The 20,015-nt window shown below is 43.5% G+C and overlaps 2 protein-coding genes across 4 annotated transcripts in view; one reads left to right on the top strand and one right to left on the bottom strand.

Moving 5' to 3' along the window:
* The window catches only part of MCUB (mitochondrial calcium uniporter dominant negative subunit beta), a 106,511-nt gene extending 104,540 nt beyond the window's left edge, over window positions 1-1,971 (top strand). For all 3 annotated transcript variants that reach the window (XM_044224278.1, XM_044224280.1, XM_044224279.1), the window contains exon 8: window positions 1,752-1,971. In XM_044224278.1, coding sequence (XP_044080213.1) covers window positions 1,752-1,829 — 78 coding nt within the window. In that variant the 3' untranslated portion in view covers window positions 1,830-1,971. The remainder of the gene's footprint in view (window positions 1-1,751) is intronic.
* A 4,461-nt stretch (window positions 1,972-6,432) lies between these two features.
* CASP6 (caspase 6) lies at window positions 6,433-18,792 on the bottom strand. Its single transcript, XM_044224277.1, has 7 exons — window positions 18,674-18,792; window positions 13,683-13,725; window positions 13,096-13,242; window positions 12,562-12,638; window positions 10,534-10,709; window positions 7,714-7,873; window positions 6,433-7,160 (listed from the first exon to the last, which is right to left on the bottom strand). The coding sequence occupies exons 1-7, from the start codon at window positions 18,711-18,713 to the stop codon at window positions 6,922-6,924; spliced, it is 882 nt and encodes a 293-aa protein (XP_044080212.1). The 5' UTR covers window positions 18,714-18,792; the 3' UTR covers window positions 6,433-6,921.
* Window positions 18,793-20,015: the final 1,223 nt, after the last annotated feature.

Raw genomic sequence — 20,015 nt, 5'->3', positions numbered from 1 at the left:
CCCAAGTTCAGACTTGGTCCTCAGTAGACTTCTGTGTACCCTGCTTTGCTCAGTGAAACAGTTGATGTTTCAGTTGATGCTCAGTGAAACAGTGTGTGATGCTAATTTTACATCCTACAGTTTTGGTTTTGACTCCCATATTCTGCATGGGGATGTCTTTTAATGTGTGGGGGGAAATGTCTTAAATGACTTTGAGATCGTAAAATAATAGTTTCCAGTAGCAGTTCTTATTTTTTATTTCTGTTTCTATTTCTGATTTCTATTCACATTCTGAGTATGTGTTTTTAAAGAAAACTGTCCAATATCAAGCTCAACTTTTTTCTTCTTCCTTTTTTTTTTTTTTAATTTTATTTTGGAGCAGAGGCACAGGGAGAGGGAGAGAATCTTAAGCAGACTCCATGCCCAGCACAGAGCCTGATGCCGGGCTGGATCTCACAACCCTGAGATCATGACCTGAGCTGAAGTCAGAGTTGGAAGCTCAACCAACTGATCCAGGCAGGCACCCCTCAAGCCCAACTCTTAAAAACATAAAAGAAAGTAGACTTTTAGGAAGATGAACATCGGTAAAACATGTTAAGCTTTTTAAAGGTGTTTATAACTTCTTCTCCTTAAAAATAAGAGTCAACATGGACTCCTCATTTCATCTTTTCCATCTTTCTGGTGAGAAAAGGGAGGTGCTTAGTTACTTGCCACTGTAGAAAGTGGGGAGACAAGGCTATGAACCCACCAGCCTGACTCTGGAGCCTGTGCTCTGAGGGTCTTCCACATAATCTGTATCTCAGGCAGCTTTTACTCTGGCCTCTCAGTGGACTCATTAGCTTGATTCAGATGCTACACGCTTCTTAACACATTAACTAGATTTTTAATTCTTCTTAGTAATTTTAAAAGAAAAACGTTTCAGTAAAAATCTCTTCCATTGACTAATGCATGCTCCTTTAATAGCCAATATTCATAATGTCTCTTGTTACTTGTAACATTCTAAACTGCCCATCTCTCAAATTAAAAAAACAAGTTCTAGAATTCAACTTGTAATCCAAGAGTTGGGGATGATAAAACCTTTAACAATTTTTAAAATTTTCTAAAATCACTACTTAAGAAAAATATAGTAGTATTTTTAATTGGCGGGTCCTCTTACATTTGAATGATATAATCCAAGGAGGGTAAAGGATGGATGTTCTTCCCACTGGTTGATAGTCCTGGGCGTTTAAGATTCAAAGTAGCACCTGTGGGGGTTCCTGGGAGGCTCAGTGGGTTAAGCGGCTGCCTTCAGCTCAGGTCATGATCTCAGAGTCCTGGGATCGAGCCCCGCATCAGGCTCCCTGCTCACTGGGGAGCCTGCAGCCTTCTCCCTCCACCTGCTGCTCCCTCTGCTTGTTCTCTCGCTCTCTGTCTCACAAATAAATAAATAACATCTTTAAAAAAACATAGCACCTATGAAGTATTCTTTTAAGGCAGTAATGTTGAGGAAGAAGGAAGAATGATTGGTCCCAGTGTTTTTCTTTTCAAATAAGAACTAGAAAAACCATTATAAAAGGAACAGCAAACAGCAAGAACTTGAAGGATATATTAGAAGCCTTAAACTCTTTTCAGAAAGGATCCCTACTCATCAAAATACTGTAGACATTTGCCATTAGTAGTTTCAATAGATTTATTAACCTAAGGATGCATTAAATTTATAGAATTCCTCTCCTGCAATAATGCTGTTTCTCGTTCTCTTTGATCACGTACTTTTTTCTTTTTCCCGTTGACAGGCTACGGAATCCCTGAAACAGGTGCGCCACTCCCTCTGTTTGCGAATGCAAGGAGAGGAAATCAATGAAAAGAATTAATCTTAGATTTTTAAATGTCATTGAATTTTTCCAGTGTGTGTTGATTCCACAACTTAGAAACTGGAACTTTTTGAGTCCCATAGTTCTTTGAATTTGATTGTTTTAGTGTCTTTTGTCAATTAAAAAAAAATGCTGGCAAAAACACAGGTATTCTTTGAAGTTCTCATTTGAGATTTTTGGTTTGTGGATTCACATGACTTTTCGGGGATTAATGCCAGAAGGAGCTTGGCTGAGTCAGTCCAAGTCAGAGTGGCTGTGGCTGGGGCTGGGGCTTGGAACTTGAGCTAAGCATCCTCGTCCTCAGACATTGTGTTCATTCTCCCTGCGAGGGGGAATGGTCAGGGTGCGTGGAATTCACTCTTATTCTTCGGCTTCCTTTAGAATTGTCTTGTCATTAATTTATTTTTAAATACATGATTGTTCCAAGACCCTTGATCATTAAACATAGCTAAAGTTATCATAAAATGTCACTTGAAACATTTCATTTTAAGTAGTATCTACTGAGATAGATAGCGTTTATTTGCTGTCAAGTACTGATGCAAGCTTTTATGTATACGTATTTGTAATCCTATAATCCTATGAGAGTAGCTGTTTTTAATCCCAGTTGCGTAATAAGGAAATGGAGGTACGGAGAGGCTAGTTAGCCCAAGTGCACAGAGCCAGATTTCAGCACCTACTCAGAGAAGATGATAAATCTTCATTCATTTACAACTAATGGTATTTGGTCCATTGTCTGGGATTTCGGGGTCTGTGGGCCAGAAAGGGTGATGGTGATAACCTGATATTAGAGATTTGTTATTTAAAAAAAAAAAAGACCCAAAGCTCCCAGTGTTTTCAGAGTTTGTCTTTCAATCAAATCAGATTCAAACTTCCTGTACGCAAACTGTAACAGTGCACAGTGACCACTTGCTGTGTTGTCAGTGTCTTGAAACATGGAGATTTTGAATCACTACTATATTGGTGTCTTATAACTAAACTAAGAGGATGCACTAGTATGTTTTTATAATGAATATCACCAGGTTAAGCATTATGACGAGTCCTTAGAACATGTTCTGCCTTTGAACTCTGTTCCTAGGGAGACAAGACCATCAGTAGGATTAGATCAGAGTTCAGAGAAACCACTTGGGAAAGGTGGGCCTTGCCTTTTGGGTGGAATTTGGGACCAAGGGGAATCATTTCAGGTGGGGATACAAGATGGGAGCAAGGGAGTCCTGAACTTGGTCTTGGCTCTGTATTGGTCATCCATATGGGTGGGAATCTATTTCTCCCAAACTCCTGTTTATAATATTCTGACTTCTTCCCATGAATCACAGGTGTTCTTACTGGCATCTAGAATGGTGAATCCTTTCCAGAGGATTTTCATTGACTTTGCCCAGATCCATCAGAGAAATCACTGTCTATGGCAGCTACAGCCTTACAAAATGTACTTCTTAAATATTAAGACTTGAAATTTGAAATGACTTCTTGATCCATGGGCTACAGAATGAATGTTGTGTTAGCCAAATTGAAAACCTTAATCTCACTGTGCATCTCCATAAGAGCTTTGGGTGACCAGGCCCATTGTTAGTGAGCAGTAATATTTTGAAAAGAATCTTCTAAATTTTTTTTTTTTTTTAGTAGTCGGTCTCAAAAGTGGTCTTAAATATTCAGTAAACCATTTTGTAGACAGCTGTGCTATCACTCAGGCTTTGTTTTTCCATTTACAGAGCTCAGGAAGAGTAGATTTAACATAATTCTGAAGTGCCCTAGCTGGGATTTTCCGAATGGTAACCAGCTTCATCAGCTCCTCACAAGAGGAGCTTTGAAGCTTTGAAGTCAGGCATACTGACTTCTGTTTAGCTATGGAAGTCCGAGATGGCATCTTCTTGCAAGAGGGCTGTTTAATCTACACTGAAAATCTGTTGTGTGGTCACCTTCATGAATCATCTGGCTAGATCTTCTGGAAAACTGTCAGCTTCTCCATCAGCACCTGCTGCTTCATCTTGCACTTTTATGTAATGGAGATGGCTTCTTTCCTTAAACCTCAGAACCAGCCAACCTCTGCTAGCTTCTGCCTTCTCTTTGGCAGGTTTCTCACTTCTCTCAATCTTCACAGAAGTGAAGAGAGTTATGGTCTTGCTCTGGATTTAGCTTATACTGGCTTAAGGGAATGCTGTGGTGGGTTTGATCTTCTGACCAAATCACTCAAACTTTCTATCAGCAGTAAGGCGTTCCACTTTCTTACAGCTCCCAAATTTACTGTCATTTCCTTGAGAACTTTGTCCTTGCATTCACAACTTGGCTGTGTGGCTCAAGAGGCCTTGTTTTTGGCCCATCTTGGCTTTTAACATGCCTTCCTGACCAAGCTTCATTATTTCTACCCTTTGAGTTAAAGTGAGAAACCTAGACTCTTCCCTTCACCTGAACACTTAGGCCTGTTAATAATCCTACAGTGACCTCTACTCTGAGAATTGTTGTGGGTCAGGAAGTCAGGAAGCCCAAGGAGGGGAGAGAATGGCTAGTCAGTGGAACAATGAGAAGACACACATTTAATAAGTTGCTGTCATAGATAGGTGTTATTCATGGCACCCCAAAACCATTAAAATAGTAAACTCAGAGATCACAGATCACCAAAACAAATATAGTAGCAACAAAATCTGACCTATGAGAATTACCAAAATAATGAGACACACGAGATAAGCAAATACTTTTGGGAAAATGGTGCCAGTAGACTTGCTTAGGGCAGAGCTGCCACAGACCTTTGGTTTGTTAAAAACAAACCTGCCAAGCATGAAAAGATGAGATATGCCTGTACACATCTTCTTTATCCATTCATTTCTTGAGGGACACCGAGGTTGCTTCTGTAGCTTAGCAAATTATAAATAATGCTGCAGTGATTAGAGATACATATATTGTTTTGAATTAGTGGTTTTGTGTTCTTTGGTAATTCTAGTAGAATTACTGGACTGTATGGTATTAATATTTTTCAATTTTTGAGGGGACTCCGTGCTGTTTTTTATAGTGGCTGCACCAATTTACATTTCCACCAGCAGTGCACAAGGGTTGCCTTTCCTCTACATCCTGACCCACGCTTATTGTTTTTTTGAGATTAGGCATGCTGACTGTTGGGAGGTGATAGCTTATTGTGGCTGATTTGCTTTTCCCTAATGAGTGATGTTAAGCATCTTTTCATGTGTCTGTTGGCCATTTGATTGTCTCCTTTGGAAGAATGTCTATTCAGGTCCTCTAACCATTTTTTATTTGGATTGGTTTTTGTTTTCTTGGTGGTGAATTGAATGAGTTCTTTATATAATGTCAATATTAACCCTTTATCAGGTATGTAACTTGTAAATATCTTCTCCCATTCAGTAGGTTGCCTTTTTGTGTCATTGGGTTCCTTTGTTGTGTAAAAGCTGCTTAGTCTGACATAGTCCTATTTGTTTTTGCTTTTGTTGCCCTTTGCCTGGGAGCAGAAACTCAGACCAAATGTGCAAGAGCTTTCTGCCTATATTTTCCTCTAGTTTTATGGTCTCAGTTCTCACATTCAAGTCTTTAGTCCACTTTGATTTTATTTTTATATATGGTGTAAGAAGTGATCCAGTTTCCTTCTTTTCCATGTAGCTCTCTAGTTTCTCAGCACCATTTATTTAAGACTTCATTTTTTCTTAAAGACTTTGAGAGAGACAGAGGGAGGTAGAGGGAGAGAGAATCTGAAGCACACCGTGTGCTAAGCAGAGCCCAACATGGGGCTCAATCCCAAAATCCCATGCTCATGACCTGAGCCGAAACCAAGAGTTGGACACTTAACCAGCTGAGCCACCCAGATGCCCCTTTAAGAGACTGTCTTTTTTCCCATTGTATGTTCTTGCTGTCTTTGTCAAAGATTATTTGATTGTGGGCTTCTTGTTTTGTTTCATGAATCTGTTTTTGTGCCAGTACCATGCTGATTATTATTGCTTTGGAATAGCAACATAGTTTGGAATTGGGAAGCATGATACATCTAGCTTCGTTCTTCTCAAGGTGGCCTTGGCTATTTGGAGTCTTGTGTGATTCCATACAAATTTTAGGATTCTTTGTTCTAGTTCTGTGAAAAATGCCATTGGTATTTTGATAGGGATGACAATCTGTCAATTGATAGAGTAGGCAGGATGGACATTTTAACATTACTAAACCTCCAATCCATGATCATGGTATATCTTTCTGTAAAGGTTTTATTTTTTTTAATGTTAGAGTTGAAGTTCTGTATAAAAAGTGATAAAACTGGCAGCTCCTGGGTGGCTCAGTTGGGTGAGCTGTGCCTTCAGCTCAGGTTATGAACTCAAGGTCCTGAGATTGAACCCCATATTGGGTTCCCTCCTCAGTGGAGAGTCTACTGCTCCCTCTCCATGTGTCCCCTCCATACCCCCCTTGTCTTTTCTCTCTCATAAATAAAATCTTTTTTTTTTTTTTTGAAAGACTTTATTTGACAGAAAGTGAGAGGAAGCACAAACAGGGGGAGAAGAAGAGGGAGAAGCAGGCTCCCTACAGGGAGCTGGATGTGGGATGTGATCCCAAGACATGGGGATCATGACCTGAGCTGAGCCAAAGGCAGCGGTTTAACCCACTGAGCCACCCAGCCTCTATAATAAATAACATCTTTTTAAAAAGTGGAAATCCATATGTAGATGAATTTGTATGACCAAGTAAAACTCTACTCTGAATTAAATAAGAAAGTGAATTAGAAAAATTAAAATATGAATTTCAAATATTTTATTAAGGAAAAACAACTAATTCTTGGATTTCAAAAACCTTTAAAAACACTATAAAAATTTTATAAAAAACAAAATACAAGTTAAATCAGCCAGATATTTTGAGTAACCTTGTGATTTACTATAAAAATCAAGTATTACAAATCCTTGTGGATTTTTATAGTAATTCCCTGAGGATTTCATTTCACATATATCAAAACCTTTTCACCATGTCTAATACCAATATGAACTATTCTTTAAAGTTCTCATTAAACCTTTAAGACTATAAATCGCTTTATCATAAATTTCAACCTAGTGGTATTTATTTATATAAAAAGATGGAAAATCTGTTTTGAATATAGATACATAAAACAAAATAGTCCCTATCATTTAGATTTCGGAAAGAAATGCAGCTTTTTAGTTAGCATTGAGGCAAAGCAGGGAACCTGCTTCTTTCCAATTGCATTTGGGTCTTTGCAAAAGTCCACTCGGCGCTGAGAGACTTTCCTGTTCACCAGAGTGAGGAGTTCCGTGAACTCCAAGGAGGAGCCAAATTTCCCCAGCATCTCACATAAATCTTGAATGTACCACGAGCCATTCACAGTTTCCCGATGAGAATAATAGCCTAAAAGGAAGGAAAAGGACACTGAAGTATTTTTGGCTTTTGGTTACTTCGAGTTTTTAATGCACCCCTACAGAAACAGAAGTTCTCAACAATTCTTAAAGACTTAAGATATGTCCGTTTCAAAACTTTTCTCTGTTGACTAGTGTCATATGGGAAAGGGATTGGTTTATATAGTTTTATAAAAATGGGGTTAGTTCTAAGTAGTTTCCTTTGTTTCCTGAAAAGTCCCAAGACCACAGTAGCCAAGCAGTGATTCTGACACGAGACTGGAAAGAAAAACAGTTTGCTGCCCTAGCAAGGAACAGCAAGCATCTAAGTGTTTTCAACAACGCTTTCCACAAATACCACTATGACACCATCATGATAACGGGCAGCTAATATTCAATATAACTTTTAAGCTGCCACGGTTCTCAGGAATGATTTTTCTGTAAGTCACTCTACACTTGAGATCACCCTGTGCCATGTGATCAAAGAAATCTGTTCTTCTAAGACTGTGAGCGCCAGGATCAAATCACTGCGGCCCACTTGTGGTTGGTAGTGAACAGCCACCCACCTTCTGCCACAGAGTAGCACATGAGGAAGTCGGCTCCAGCAGGCAGTGTGTGCACGGAGGCCGCATCCACCTGGGTGACGTTGGCCTCCAGTGCGTCGGTCTGATGATCCACTACGTCCAGAGGAATGACTGGCACGTCGTGCTGGTCTCCCCGGCATGCCTAGAAGAAAAACCACTCTCTGGTCTTACCTAAGCTCTCCTTCCCAGTGCTTCAGGCTTACAGTCAATGTGTCCTTTCGTTCATCATGTTCATCATGTCAGCAGCAACAGAAGCTGCTTTATAGGTACGTCAGAAACCACGCCATCGAGTTTCAGAGCATACAAAGCTGACTGGTTTTCCCCACTTAGGTTTTCTTCTAATTAGGGTTTTCAAAAAAATTGGCATCCTCAACTGTATACCAAATTGTTTTGATGGAAACGTATGCTCTGGAGAAAGCCTCTGTGGTTTTAAAATTTCTAATGGATCAGCCACACTGCAGGACCAAAGATGCACCCCTTCTTCTAAAAACTGTGGTCTTTGCCTAGTATTTCTATTCAATCAGGGAATGTATGCCCAGACTGGGTTGTGCTTACCCAGCTGCTACCATAAATTGTCAAAAGGACACCATGTGACCCAAGAAGACAATTTTATTGTGCCCTTTTCTTTTTGCTCATACTTTAGAGTGGAGTTTCAAATTCTTACCTGCTAATCCTGACTCATAGATGGGCTGACATTAATTTATACTCTTAAATGACTATTATGGCTGAATTTTGTCATCCCCCCATTTATATATAGAAGTCCTAATCCTCAGTATCTCAAAAGTGACTGTATTTAGAGATAATGGTTAGACGAGGTCTGTTATGATTTTAATCTACCATAACTGGTGTCTTAGATTAGGGCACAGAGGAGACCATGTGAAGGCACAGCGACAAGACAGCCACGTCCAAACCAAGGAGAACTGATACCCTGATCTCAGACTGCTAACCTCCAGAACTGTAAGAAAATGAATTTCTGTTGTTTAAGCCACCCAGGCTGTGTACTTTGTTCTGGTGGGCCTAATACACTTAATACAGTGACCTAAGAAGATTTGACAGTGCATTTTAAATGGATCTCTCATTCTGAAATGCTTAATGAGTTATAAGCTATTTATTTATTGTGCAAATAATAATAGGGCAAAAGCTGCCAAGACTTACAAGCTTTGAAAGAAAAATGTCATGAGTGATTGGTGTTAAAGAGAAGATCCCTAATATTCCATTTCTTTTTTTTTTTTTATTTTTTAAAAGATTTTATTTATTTATTTGAGAGAGAGAGAGAGTGTGAGAGAGAGCATGAGCGAGGAGAAGGTCAGAGAGTGAAGCAGACTCCCCATGGAGCTGGGAGCCTGATGTGGGACTCGATCCCGGGACTCCAGGATCACGCCCTGAGCCGAAGGCAGTCGTCCAACCAACTGCGCCACCCAGGCGTCCTAATATTCCATTTCTACTGGGAGATTTTAATCTAATTTCCTATTCCCAGGCTTCTTTTCAGCCCTTATTTTCCACTGTCTTCCTATCTAGCCTAGAACACCCCTAGAATGTGCTGCTCTCACCTGCCAGCTCAGAGGCAGTGAGCTGGAGAGTGAGCCTCCCGGCGACATCATGAGATGGTGCTATTTTATCTCCTTTCACAGATGAAGAATCGGAGGCACAGAGAAGTAACCTGGTGAAACATTTTCCTCCTTTGTGGCTCTCACCAGCAGCCTGCTAGTTATTTCGAATTCTGTTGTTTCTGACAGCCCTAGCCACTCCTCTTTTCATGAAGCAATCATGTCATTATTTTCCCTGATTTTTCCCGTTCTCTGGGGTGTCTCCCTTATCATCTTTCCTCTGCTCTTTGCTGTCCCTCAGTTCTGTTTTGCACTCACTTTTCAAGCTATACTTGATAGAGTAAACTCAGCTACGCCCATGGCTGCCATTACCATTCACCTCCTCCTTACTCTCAAATGTACTTCTCCAACCCAGACTGCCTGTCTTAAGTTCTAGAACTAGAACTCTGCCCATATGTGACAGATACTCCAAGGCAGCTGTCCCAACAGGAAACCATGGATCATCCTCAACTTCCCAGAGACCCCCCCCGCCCCCTCCCCTCAAGGCTTGATGGCAGCTGGAATGTGGCCATGCCCCCGTGCTATTCATGGAAATACAGAACTACAGCACAAGAAGACTGTTCGGATTCCTTACTGATGTGCCAGATGAGATCCTTCGGGCCCAGACACATCTTATCCCTAATACCAGTGTAGTGGAGGGGAAAGGTGACAGGGTGAAGTAAGCTAGGACCAGAACTCTGCCCACTCCGCAGTCTGCCCACTAGCCTCCCTGCACAGTGCTCTAACACCAGAGACCCTTCCTCGGGGAGCTCCAGCTGATGTGGGGCTGGACTGTGGCACATTGGTTATTTTAAGTCCTTTCAAATGTCAGTCTATTAATAAACTGAAAATCTTTATCATTTATTCCTTGTTAAGAAGGAATTACTACTAAGGGGAATTACTAATAATTGTAACTCTGATTGGCTGGGAAGCCAAAAGGGCCTTTCCAATTATTGGAGAGTTACTTTCAAAATTGGCTTTAATTCTCTATAATCACGTGTACAAAACCATGGACTTTACTGTTAAGACTGTACAAAATCAGGCACCTGGGTGGCTCAGATGGTTAAGCGTCTGCCTTCAGCTCAGGTCATGATCCCAGGGTCCTGGGATTAAGCCCCGCATTGGGCTTCTTGCTCAATGGGGAGCCTGCTTCTCCCTCTGCCTCTCTAATGAAAAAAATAAATCTTCAAAAAAATTATAACAAAATCAGTCTTACCTGAATGATAAATATTTTGGGTTTTCCAACTAGGCTTTGACATTTGTCTCCTTTGAATAAGCCAGTCAGTGTCTGAATTTCAATTTTGGCATCATATGCGTAAATGTGATTGCCTTCACCATGACTCAGGAAAACACATAAAAAGCAGTCGGCATCCGTGTGGCTAGAGGTTGACACTATAAAGGCAGCCAGTAGTTCACAAAGAAATGAAGACGTTTATTATGTACCTACAAAAATTCAATCTAATACAAGAATAAAGTTACAGATGGATGAGGAAAATTTTATTTATTTATTTATTTATTTTTAAAAGATTTTATTTGACAGAGAGCTCAAGTAGGTGGAGTCGCAGGCAGAGAGAGAGAGAGAGAGAGGAGGAAGCAGGCTACCCGCTGAGCAGAGATCTGATGTGGGGCTCTATCCCAGGACCCTGGGACCATGACCTGAGCCGAAGGCAGAGGCTTTAACCCATTGAGCCACCCAGGCGCCCCGGAAAATTTATTTTAATAACTGTAAAAAGGAAGTAATGAAACACAACCTAGTCTTTAATCAAACAGAATAATTTATATCATACTGTCTCTGATTTTTAAAAACCTACTAAAAGTTCGGAGAGTTTAAAAACGAATTTCATTAGCTTTTCTGCAGCAAAGAATAATGACATGAAAAACATATTGGGAGGACTGTGGCGACAAAATATATGTCACGGAGCAGAGAGCTGAGGGTGGCCTGGAAAGGCCTTGGTGACACTCTGGTCAATGGCTCTGTGTGGCTGCGCCTCTAGGGAGCGTGCCGGCTTCGCTCCCTGTCTGCAGCACTGAGGGTGAGCAAAGCCGAACACCCGCAGGTCAAAGAGGTCTGGTACAGAGGTGTCTCAAAAAATTAAAAATAGAAATACCATCCAATCCAGCAATTCCACTTCTGGAATTCACTGATGAAAACAGAAAACCTAATTTGGAAAGAGACACCTGCATCCCCCAAGTTCCCTGAAGCACAATGGCTAAGATGTGCAAACAACCCAAGTGTCCATAAGTGAAAGGAAGGAAGAAAATGGGATATAGGTATCCGGATACATAGACACGCACACACAACGGAGTATTATTCAGCCATAAAAAAGTAAATCCTAGCCTTTGCAATAACAAGAGTGGACTTTAAGGGTGTCCTGCTGAAAGAAAGAAATCCAAGACAGACAAATACCATATGATCTCACTTACAGGTGGAATCTAAAAAAAAAAAAAAAACCAAAGCTACAGATAGAGAACAGATTGGTGGTTGCTGGCAGGTAAGGTAAGTGGGTGAAAGGGTACAGACTTCCAATTATAAGTCATGGGGCAGCATAGCGCCTATACTACTACTATATATCTGAAAGTCTGAAAGTGGCTACGTAAATTTTTAAAATGTAATTTGTAATTTTGTATGGTGAGAAGACAAAGGTGACCATTTTACAATGTATACAAATACTGAATCATGCTATACACCTGAAACTGATGTTATGTATCACACTTAATTTTTAAAAAGCCCTACAGTTTAAATACATAAATACTGTAATAGTCCATTGCCAATAACTTGAAAATCCATGGCATGCAGTAATTACGGTAAACGTAAGTTAGATTACCTACTGTGCCGTGATAAAGAAGTTTAGACACAGTATATGTAAATCCACAATTAAAAAAAAAAATCCACAATATTTTGAGGCCAGTAAAACACTTGGGTATGGAAGGAGTCCGCTGAAACATGACAGCCCAGCATCTGTAGTGTTTGCATTGACTTTTAATTGCCAAATGAGAAGGTCATTTCCTTCATTTCTAGAATAACAGACTGTAATAAGTGGATGCTAAACATACACTTTGGAGGCATAACACTTTGTAAGCGTCTTAAATCTGGTGGGTAACATCCAAGCAGAGAGGCACACTAAACCTGTAACCCACGCTAAATTAGTTGGAAAGACTTTTTTGACAACACAGTTAATTATCTGGATGCCTTTATAGATAGGATACTCCATTCCCCCAGAAGATAAATAGGAAAACTACTTACCCTCATGAATTTTGAGCAGTAGTTCTTCTGCTCTAAGATCATTAAAGCATTTCACTTCAAATCCTAGTTCTGAAAACCTGGTGATAAACTGGGTATTAGTGTAGGAGTTATTCACAGTGGTCAGATACCTGCATTTACTTGGAACACCTACATCTATACAAGTTTTTATGACCTACAGATTGACCTTCAGGAGGAAAGAAAAAATGAAATATGAATGAACTATGACAATGATGGTTTTCCTTGAGCATCCACAGTTGGGAAGGATTTACTCATAACTGATTCAAGTCAGAATGTTGCTGTCTGCTGTGCAATGATGTAACGATGCAGAGCCCATTAACATTTAACAGAACAAGGTGAGGAAGGAAATTCAGGCAATTTGGTGAGCCCATTAACATTTAACAGAACAAGGTGAGGAAGGAAATTCATGAGGCACAGCCTCAGGTACTTTTGCTAGGTAATTTCCTCAATGTGGACAAGTTTTGGTAAGTATCACTTAAATATCCCATGCTCCTGACACGTAGATAAAACCAGTACCTGCGTGTAAGATTGTCTCTGTCTGCGCTGGTGCCCCGCCGTTCTGGCAACATTAAATGCCAGAAGAACCTCTCGTGGTTGAAGATTAAAGCAGTTCCTCTCCTCTTGTGGTCCATTTTGTACTTTTCTGCCGGATCAAATATTTCACTGTTAAGGAAAAATTCAAACAATAACCACTTTAAGTCATATTAAATAATGAGCTCCTCCAAGCCCAGTATCAGTGTGGAGGGTAGACAGAGGTCTGCTGTCTACACCTCCCCTGCTAGGCTGACATGCTTCTGGTGTGCACTGGGCAAGCCTCACCACTGTTCTGGCAAGGAAAACCCGGATATGTTTCTGTACAGATGGGTAAACAGCAGCCATCCTCAGCACCCTGACCCCCAGTCCTTCCAGATATTTTGAACCTCACTGTAGGTCCTGAAACGACCAAAGGCAGCAGCCAAACCACAGGTCGACCAGCCCCTGGTCCCAACACTAACACTTGCCGTTCTCGGCTCTACTAGCTCCCAGGTACCCTTCTTGCTTCTTGTAGACTGATCACGGTCAGCAAAGAAAGAAGCCTTCATTATGAAAGTGCACATTTTTACCTCTTACGGAAGGCGTCCATTTCTGTCACATTTTGTTCCTCACCTTAAAAAAAAAAAAGTTGAATTTTATTAATTTGCTGTCTGACTTGTGGTAAAAACACAGCAGTCCTCCCGCACTGTAAATCCTTCTAGTTTTGCTTGGTTTAAAAGTATGAAAAGGGGAAATAGGAAGGGAAACTGCTTCATAATAAATGACTAGAAATTAATTGCTCAATTCTTTCTCACCCTGAACTCTTATTGGCAAAATAGGAAAGAGTATTATCAAGAGAAATGGAAAAAACAGTATGCAAATACATTCACTATGGTGACATGGTTCTGTGATTATGGACCAATGCATACGAAATATAGAACTGTTCTGCAGAAAATGTTTTTGCAGATAGTCCATATAACCGAGAAGCAATTAAAAGCAGAGGGAAACAAACATTGTAGGGATAATACTGGATTACCCTATGGGCTGTAAGAGGTAGAAGTCTGGAGAAGGGAAGGGCCAAGGGCAAAGGCTTAAATTTTGGATCTCCCAAATGAAACACATGCATTTACAACCCACCCCATGAAGGGGACCCTATGTCCCCAACCTGTGATCAGACTTCCCCACCCCGTAGGCTGCCCTTCACTGGATCCTCCTCTACTCCTTGGAGCAGTGTTGTGCAACAGAACTCTCTGCTGATGGACTCCTGCACCTGTGCTGTCCTATATGCCAGCCACGGGCCACAGGTGGCTGCCGAGCACTTGAAATGGGGCTTGTGCAGCTAACGAACTCAATTTTTAATTCATTTTCAATAACCACACATAGCCAGTAACTTCTGTACTGGACAGCACAGTCTAGCATCTCTTACAATAAAGGCCCAGGCACCAATGACTGTTTTAACCTCATAAACTTAACAGCCCCAGGGGAGAGAAAGTAAGGAATAAACAAATATTAACGGTATTATAAGATGCTCTCTCCCTTGAGGTCATGGAGGGTAGCACAACAGACCCTCCCACCCATCACCTTGGAACCAGGAGGCTCCCGTTCCCGTCTGTCCCTTACACCTGATTGTTCTGCTCTGGGAGGGGGAGGCTGGAATTCAATTCCACGCCCTTCACCTTCGCTTTTGGGGCCTATTCTTCCTGGAATCCACCGGGCATCCACATCCAGCCAGGAACCCACGAAGGCCCTCTGCTGTCAAGTAGACCCTAAATCCGTTTTTCTCAACCTCAGTATTAGTTCCTGGTGTGGGTGATAAAATGTCCATTCCTGGATCCTAACCCAGATTTGCAGTTTCAGAATCAGAATCCCAGGGGAGGGGGAATCGCTTTGCCCCGGGGATACTTCCCCTTCTACAAGCCGCTCACCCGAGGCTACATCCTACTCTTCCTACTCCACAAACTGCTTTACGCGGAAACTTCACCACCACACAGTGCTCTGAAGAGGAGAGCACACAATTCGTGCTGCCTGTCTCCACCTTCTGCTCTACCTGGGATCCTGTACCCCACGCCCTGGCCTCTGGGAAACACTCCCTACCAAGACCGCGCTCTACCCAAGATAACGGGATCCTTCCCAGCAGCCACTGCTGCCCCCGCGCACACCTCCGGACCGCGCAGTGCTCCCCCGGGAGACCCGCTTCACTCACCCTCTACCGAATACACCTCCTGCTCCGCCCGCCCCTGCAGCGCACCCGCTGCTCCACACACTGCTCTTTGAACACACTGCTTTACTGGGATAGTTTCTACCCCACGCCGCTCTCCCAGAGCTCCTACTCCCCACGTGGCTTTACAGGGAATCTTCCTCATCGGACAGTGCACTATATGGGATACTAACCTGGCACGAGGGCACTTTCTACCAGACATTACTTCACCAGGGACAGCTCCTTACCACATACACCATTCTTCTGGAGAGACTTCCCACATCACACAGTTCGGCCCAGGAAATCTCTTCCTCCCTACACTGCTCTGTCCTGAATACTTCCTACTGCACACCCCATCCCCTGGGATTACTTCCAACTCTCCACGCTGCTCTACTAAGGCAGAGGAATTTTCTCTCCTTCCATTTTCAAAAGTGGTTCAGGATCCACCTCCTTTTAATTACCCCACCTCTTTAAGCCAGTTATATGATAAAGAAAAAAACATTTCAAACTAAACCCATTCAATCCTTGTGTGAAGGACAGTCCCCTCATTCATCCCCCTACAAACCTGCCCCGTTAGGAAAGTACTTAGCTCCAACGTGGCACACAAAGCAGAGGACCCGGGAGCCCACCTCTTCCGGCCCCCTGCTCCACGTCGGTTAGTGAGCCCAAGGCAGCCTGAAGCATAACAGAGGGAAGCGGTGCCAAACGGCCGGTCCCCAAACTAACTCAGATCATGGAGGGTGAAAGCACTGGGAGATGTACGCTCGACTGGGTCTTCAAAACTAATTTTTAAAAAAATATAAACGAGAACTGTCCTGGCGGGACACAGTTATGTAAATAAATGACATCCACACAAAGAAAAATACTCATTTTTTACAGTCTTGAGGAAGGAATTGCACCAATCCTCTTGGCTAGGTGTAATTTCAGCTGCCCATCTGGATGGTCTCAAACAATGCCCTCAGCTTAGACATGACCTATAGATTTAGGAAAGATAGCTAGTTTCAGGTTGCCCCAGATAACCTAAAATTACATTCAGTTTCAAAGTTAACAGACATGGCAATCTCTGAGGGATTTTTTAAAGGTGTTTTGTTGTTACTGTTAGTATCATGGAGGTGGGGTGGGTGGGGGGAACTGGGCCCTGAGAACTTTAGTTCTGACCCTGGCTAGCTCAGAGCTGGCTCTGATACTAGCAAGCGCCCCACATTGTGCAGAAGCAGTCAATGGCCAGGTCCACACGCCATTCTATACGAATTTTTTTTTTTTTAAGATTTTATTTATTTATTTATCAGAGAGAGGGCGAGAGAGCAAGCACAGGCAGACAGAATGGCAGGCAGAGGCAGAGGGAGAAGCAGGCTCCCTGCAGAGCAAGGAGCCCGATGCGGGACTCGATCCAAGGACGCTGGGATCATGACCTGAGCCGAAGGCAGCTGCTTAACCAACTGAGCCACCCAGGCGTTCCTCCACACGCCATTCTAGTCTGGCAGTTTGTTCGACAAGAACAGAAAGTGATGGACACAGATGTTAAAACCTAAGTTCCCAACACTTTACTGGAGTTGGTAAGTTTTACTCAGGTTCCACAGAAACTAATATTCCGTGACTCTTTGTGGTCATTCTAGGCTGCATGTCCTCAGCAGACAAACTTCAGGAAGGGGACACTTTAACAAAGTCATCGTTACACTGCAGGAATACAAATGAACTGTCTAAGACAGTAGAGCGCTCTGCCATCATGGAAAAAATCAATTTCAATGGACATACCCTATATAACACCTATAAATTCCTGTGCCTCTGCAATCTATTCATCAAAAATGGGTCCATCATTAAACTTGTCTCTTGACCTCTTTTCACTTCTCCTTGCCTCTGATTTAGGCAATTTTCCTTTTCACCATGATGCACCTACGACCTCTTTGCTCCTTGAAACAGTTTAATTTTTACAAAACGAATCTCACCTTTTTCCTCCTCACCTTACTTGGATAATGCCTCCAGATAATCCTGCCAGCTAGCCTCTATTGCTGGCCTGCCACTTTAGACCTTCTTGCCCTTAGCTCCACAGCCCATGACACACAGTGGTCAGGCTTGTCCAAGGACACTAAAGTGGAGCTGGGACTGAAAACCAGGTCTGCCTGGAAACTCCAAAGTCTCTGCACTCTGGTCATCAAACTAAACCCCTCCTACCAGAGACACCAGCTACCTTCCTAAACTAAGTGTTCATTTCCCCAACCTTCTCCATTAACCAAGGTCATCGTCCTCATGCACTGCAGTACCGATCAAACTCCACCCATATTCCCTATCAAGAATCTGTTTAATAATCCTACATTGAGTAAGCTTTGTCAGGGCTAGAACACACTAAAAAGGGGGTGGGGTGGAGAAAAAGGAAGGACGCAGGTAGGAAAAGGAAAGCAATGGGATTTAAAGAATGGAGGGGGAAGTGCCCTGGCTAGTGGTTGGCGTCCTGGAGCCCTGCCCCTGCTGCCCACCCCTCACCCACGGAACCCAAAATGGGAGTGGCCGCCGGACCCTGCACCGTCCGTCCGTCCGTCGGGGGCAAGGCCACTCCCTGAACAGCCAAGGTGACGTCCTACAACTTGCCTCAGGGGCAAGCCCGGTTTCTTGCAGCACAGAATAAAAAGCTATGAAATAAGGTATTCTGCATCAACCACTAGTTTCAACCTTTTCTTTCTTCCTTTTTTTTTTAACACTATGCCGGGCTCGAAGTTTCTAAAGCTATCAGTGATATAATTAGTGACACGAAGAAAGTTCTGAAGTCCACGTTTAGCCGTTAATTATTCTGCAGGGAAAGATGTGGCTTCAACTCATATCCACAAACAGTCGTGGGTGTGGGAGAGACACTGGGGCTGTCCAAACCGCCAAGGCGCAGTTTTTGTACCCAAGTCAAGTACGGGCCTAAGCAGGGGCTCCTGCCGGGCGCTCCCGCGGGCTGGTTATGCTTCCATTATTACGCATGCAACCACTTCTTACTTTTTACTCAGGAGTAGAAAAAACCAGACCCAACTTCCGAGAGTCAACTTTCCAAAAGAGCAGAGCAAGCGCAGGGGGGCGCCAGCACAGGCCCCGCCGCCTTCCAGGGTTTAAACGCCCGACGTCCGTAAAGGGATAACCAACCCGCCGGAGGACAAAGGCGGCCCGGGCACGCCCCAGAGCTGGGGCGCGCGCTCGCAACCCCGAGCCGCACTGAGCGACGGCGAAGCTCTGGGCTGGTTTTCTAGACCAAAAAACTAATAAGCTGCCCCTGCCGGACTTCAGAGCTTCCTTCCAGGACCCGCAACTCTTCGGGGTCGTCCGGCAGACACAGTACCCGCCTCCCGCCCGCCTGCCTGCCTCGCGGAGGCTGTCCGGCACCTCCTCCCACCCCCTACCCCGGCCTACCTGCAGGGCGAACCCCGCGGAGCCGCGGCCCGGAGCTCATCGAGGCCCCTAGCGCAGCGCAGACGCCCAAGCGGCCTCCCCTTCCTGCAGCCAGCGGCCGGCAAACTCCCGCCCCTTCCTCCGCCCCCGCACCGCCCGCCGCCGGCCCCGGGAGTGGGTGGGAGCCGCGTCCCTGTTCAGAGCTTCTCGCCCGCCGAGTTCGGGCTCCCGCCCCTCGCTGCGGAGTTTGCGGGGACCAGAGCGCCCGGGAAGGGCCGACGGACGCTGTGTCGTCCGCCCGGCGCTTGGAGACGAGCCCGGCCCTCGGGAAATGCCGGTTGCCACCCGGAGGGCACAGGGCGAGCGGGTGATCGGGAAGCGGCGGGCGACTTCTGAGCACCTGTGGGGAGCCGAGGCTCGCAGTCCCCGCCCCCAGGGCTCGCGCTTCCCGACCGCCTCCAAGGCAGAGAGCGTCGTGTTTTCTTGTTTCGTGGACAGTCCTTCCCCCGCGACAGTTACTTTATTGGACCTGTAATGACTTTAATTGCTCTTGGGATTCGGACAAAGTAAAACTGGAGGCAACCCTAGGATTTTTAAGTCTGGCTTTCATAGGTATAGTTAATTCGGGGAAGCAGTCATGCAGATATTCGGAGCCCGAACTTTGGAGTCTACAGATGATGACATTTCTTGAGCCAGAGAGCCTGTTGCCCTCATCCTCATAAAATGCCCAAACAGTGCGTTAATTGGGCGCGGCGGGGCGCCTTTAACCGAGCTCCGCCTTAGGTGGTGGTGGTTGGCTATTTTGTAAATTTGCTTCAATGAACAACTCTAAGATCGGATGAAAAGGTGGCTTCCGCTTTTATAACTTCTCTGGTCCTTGTCATTTAAAAAAGTAACCATCTTCAGACTGGGAAAAAAAATGTGTTAAGGCATCATTTCTAATACATTAAAATAAGTATCCGTCTTTTATAAATATTACTCTATTGGGGAGGGAAAAACAAAATTTAACGTGATAACTTTACTCACGTGTTCGGTCATTAACTAGAGTATGAAATCAGGATTTTCCTATTTACACTGTTCATTCTGCTGTACGCGTAAAATATTTCAAGAAATCTATTTTAGCAACTTATTCTGTAGTTAGGACGTGAAATCTCATTCTCTGCCTTACATGGTTTTGCAAGGATTAAGTGAAATGACTACTTAAAACAGTGCATGGCTTTGAAGAGCTCAAACTATTTGTTACCACAATCTTTTAGCTCATTCAAAGCATTGGCCTTTTGGTTTCCCCATTACCTGGCAGGGTTGCTTAGGATGTAGGTGGTGCTCAATAAATATTTATCCATTGAAGGAGATCCAGGATTTC

The sequence above is a fragment of the Neovison vison genome, chromosome 11 (genome assembly GCF_020171115.1).
Source record: "Neovison vison isolate M4711 chromosome 11, ASM_NN_V1, whole genome shotgun sequence".
Classification (NCBI taxonomy): Eukaryota; Metazoa; Chordata; class Mammalia; order Carnivora; family Mustelidae; genus Neogale; species Neogale vison.
This window is presented reverse-complemented; position numbering and strand designations above follow the sequence as displayed.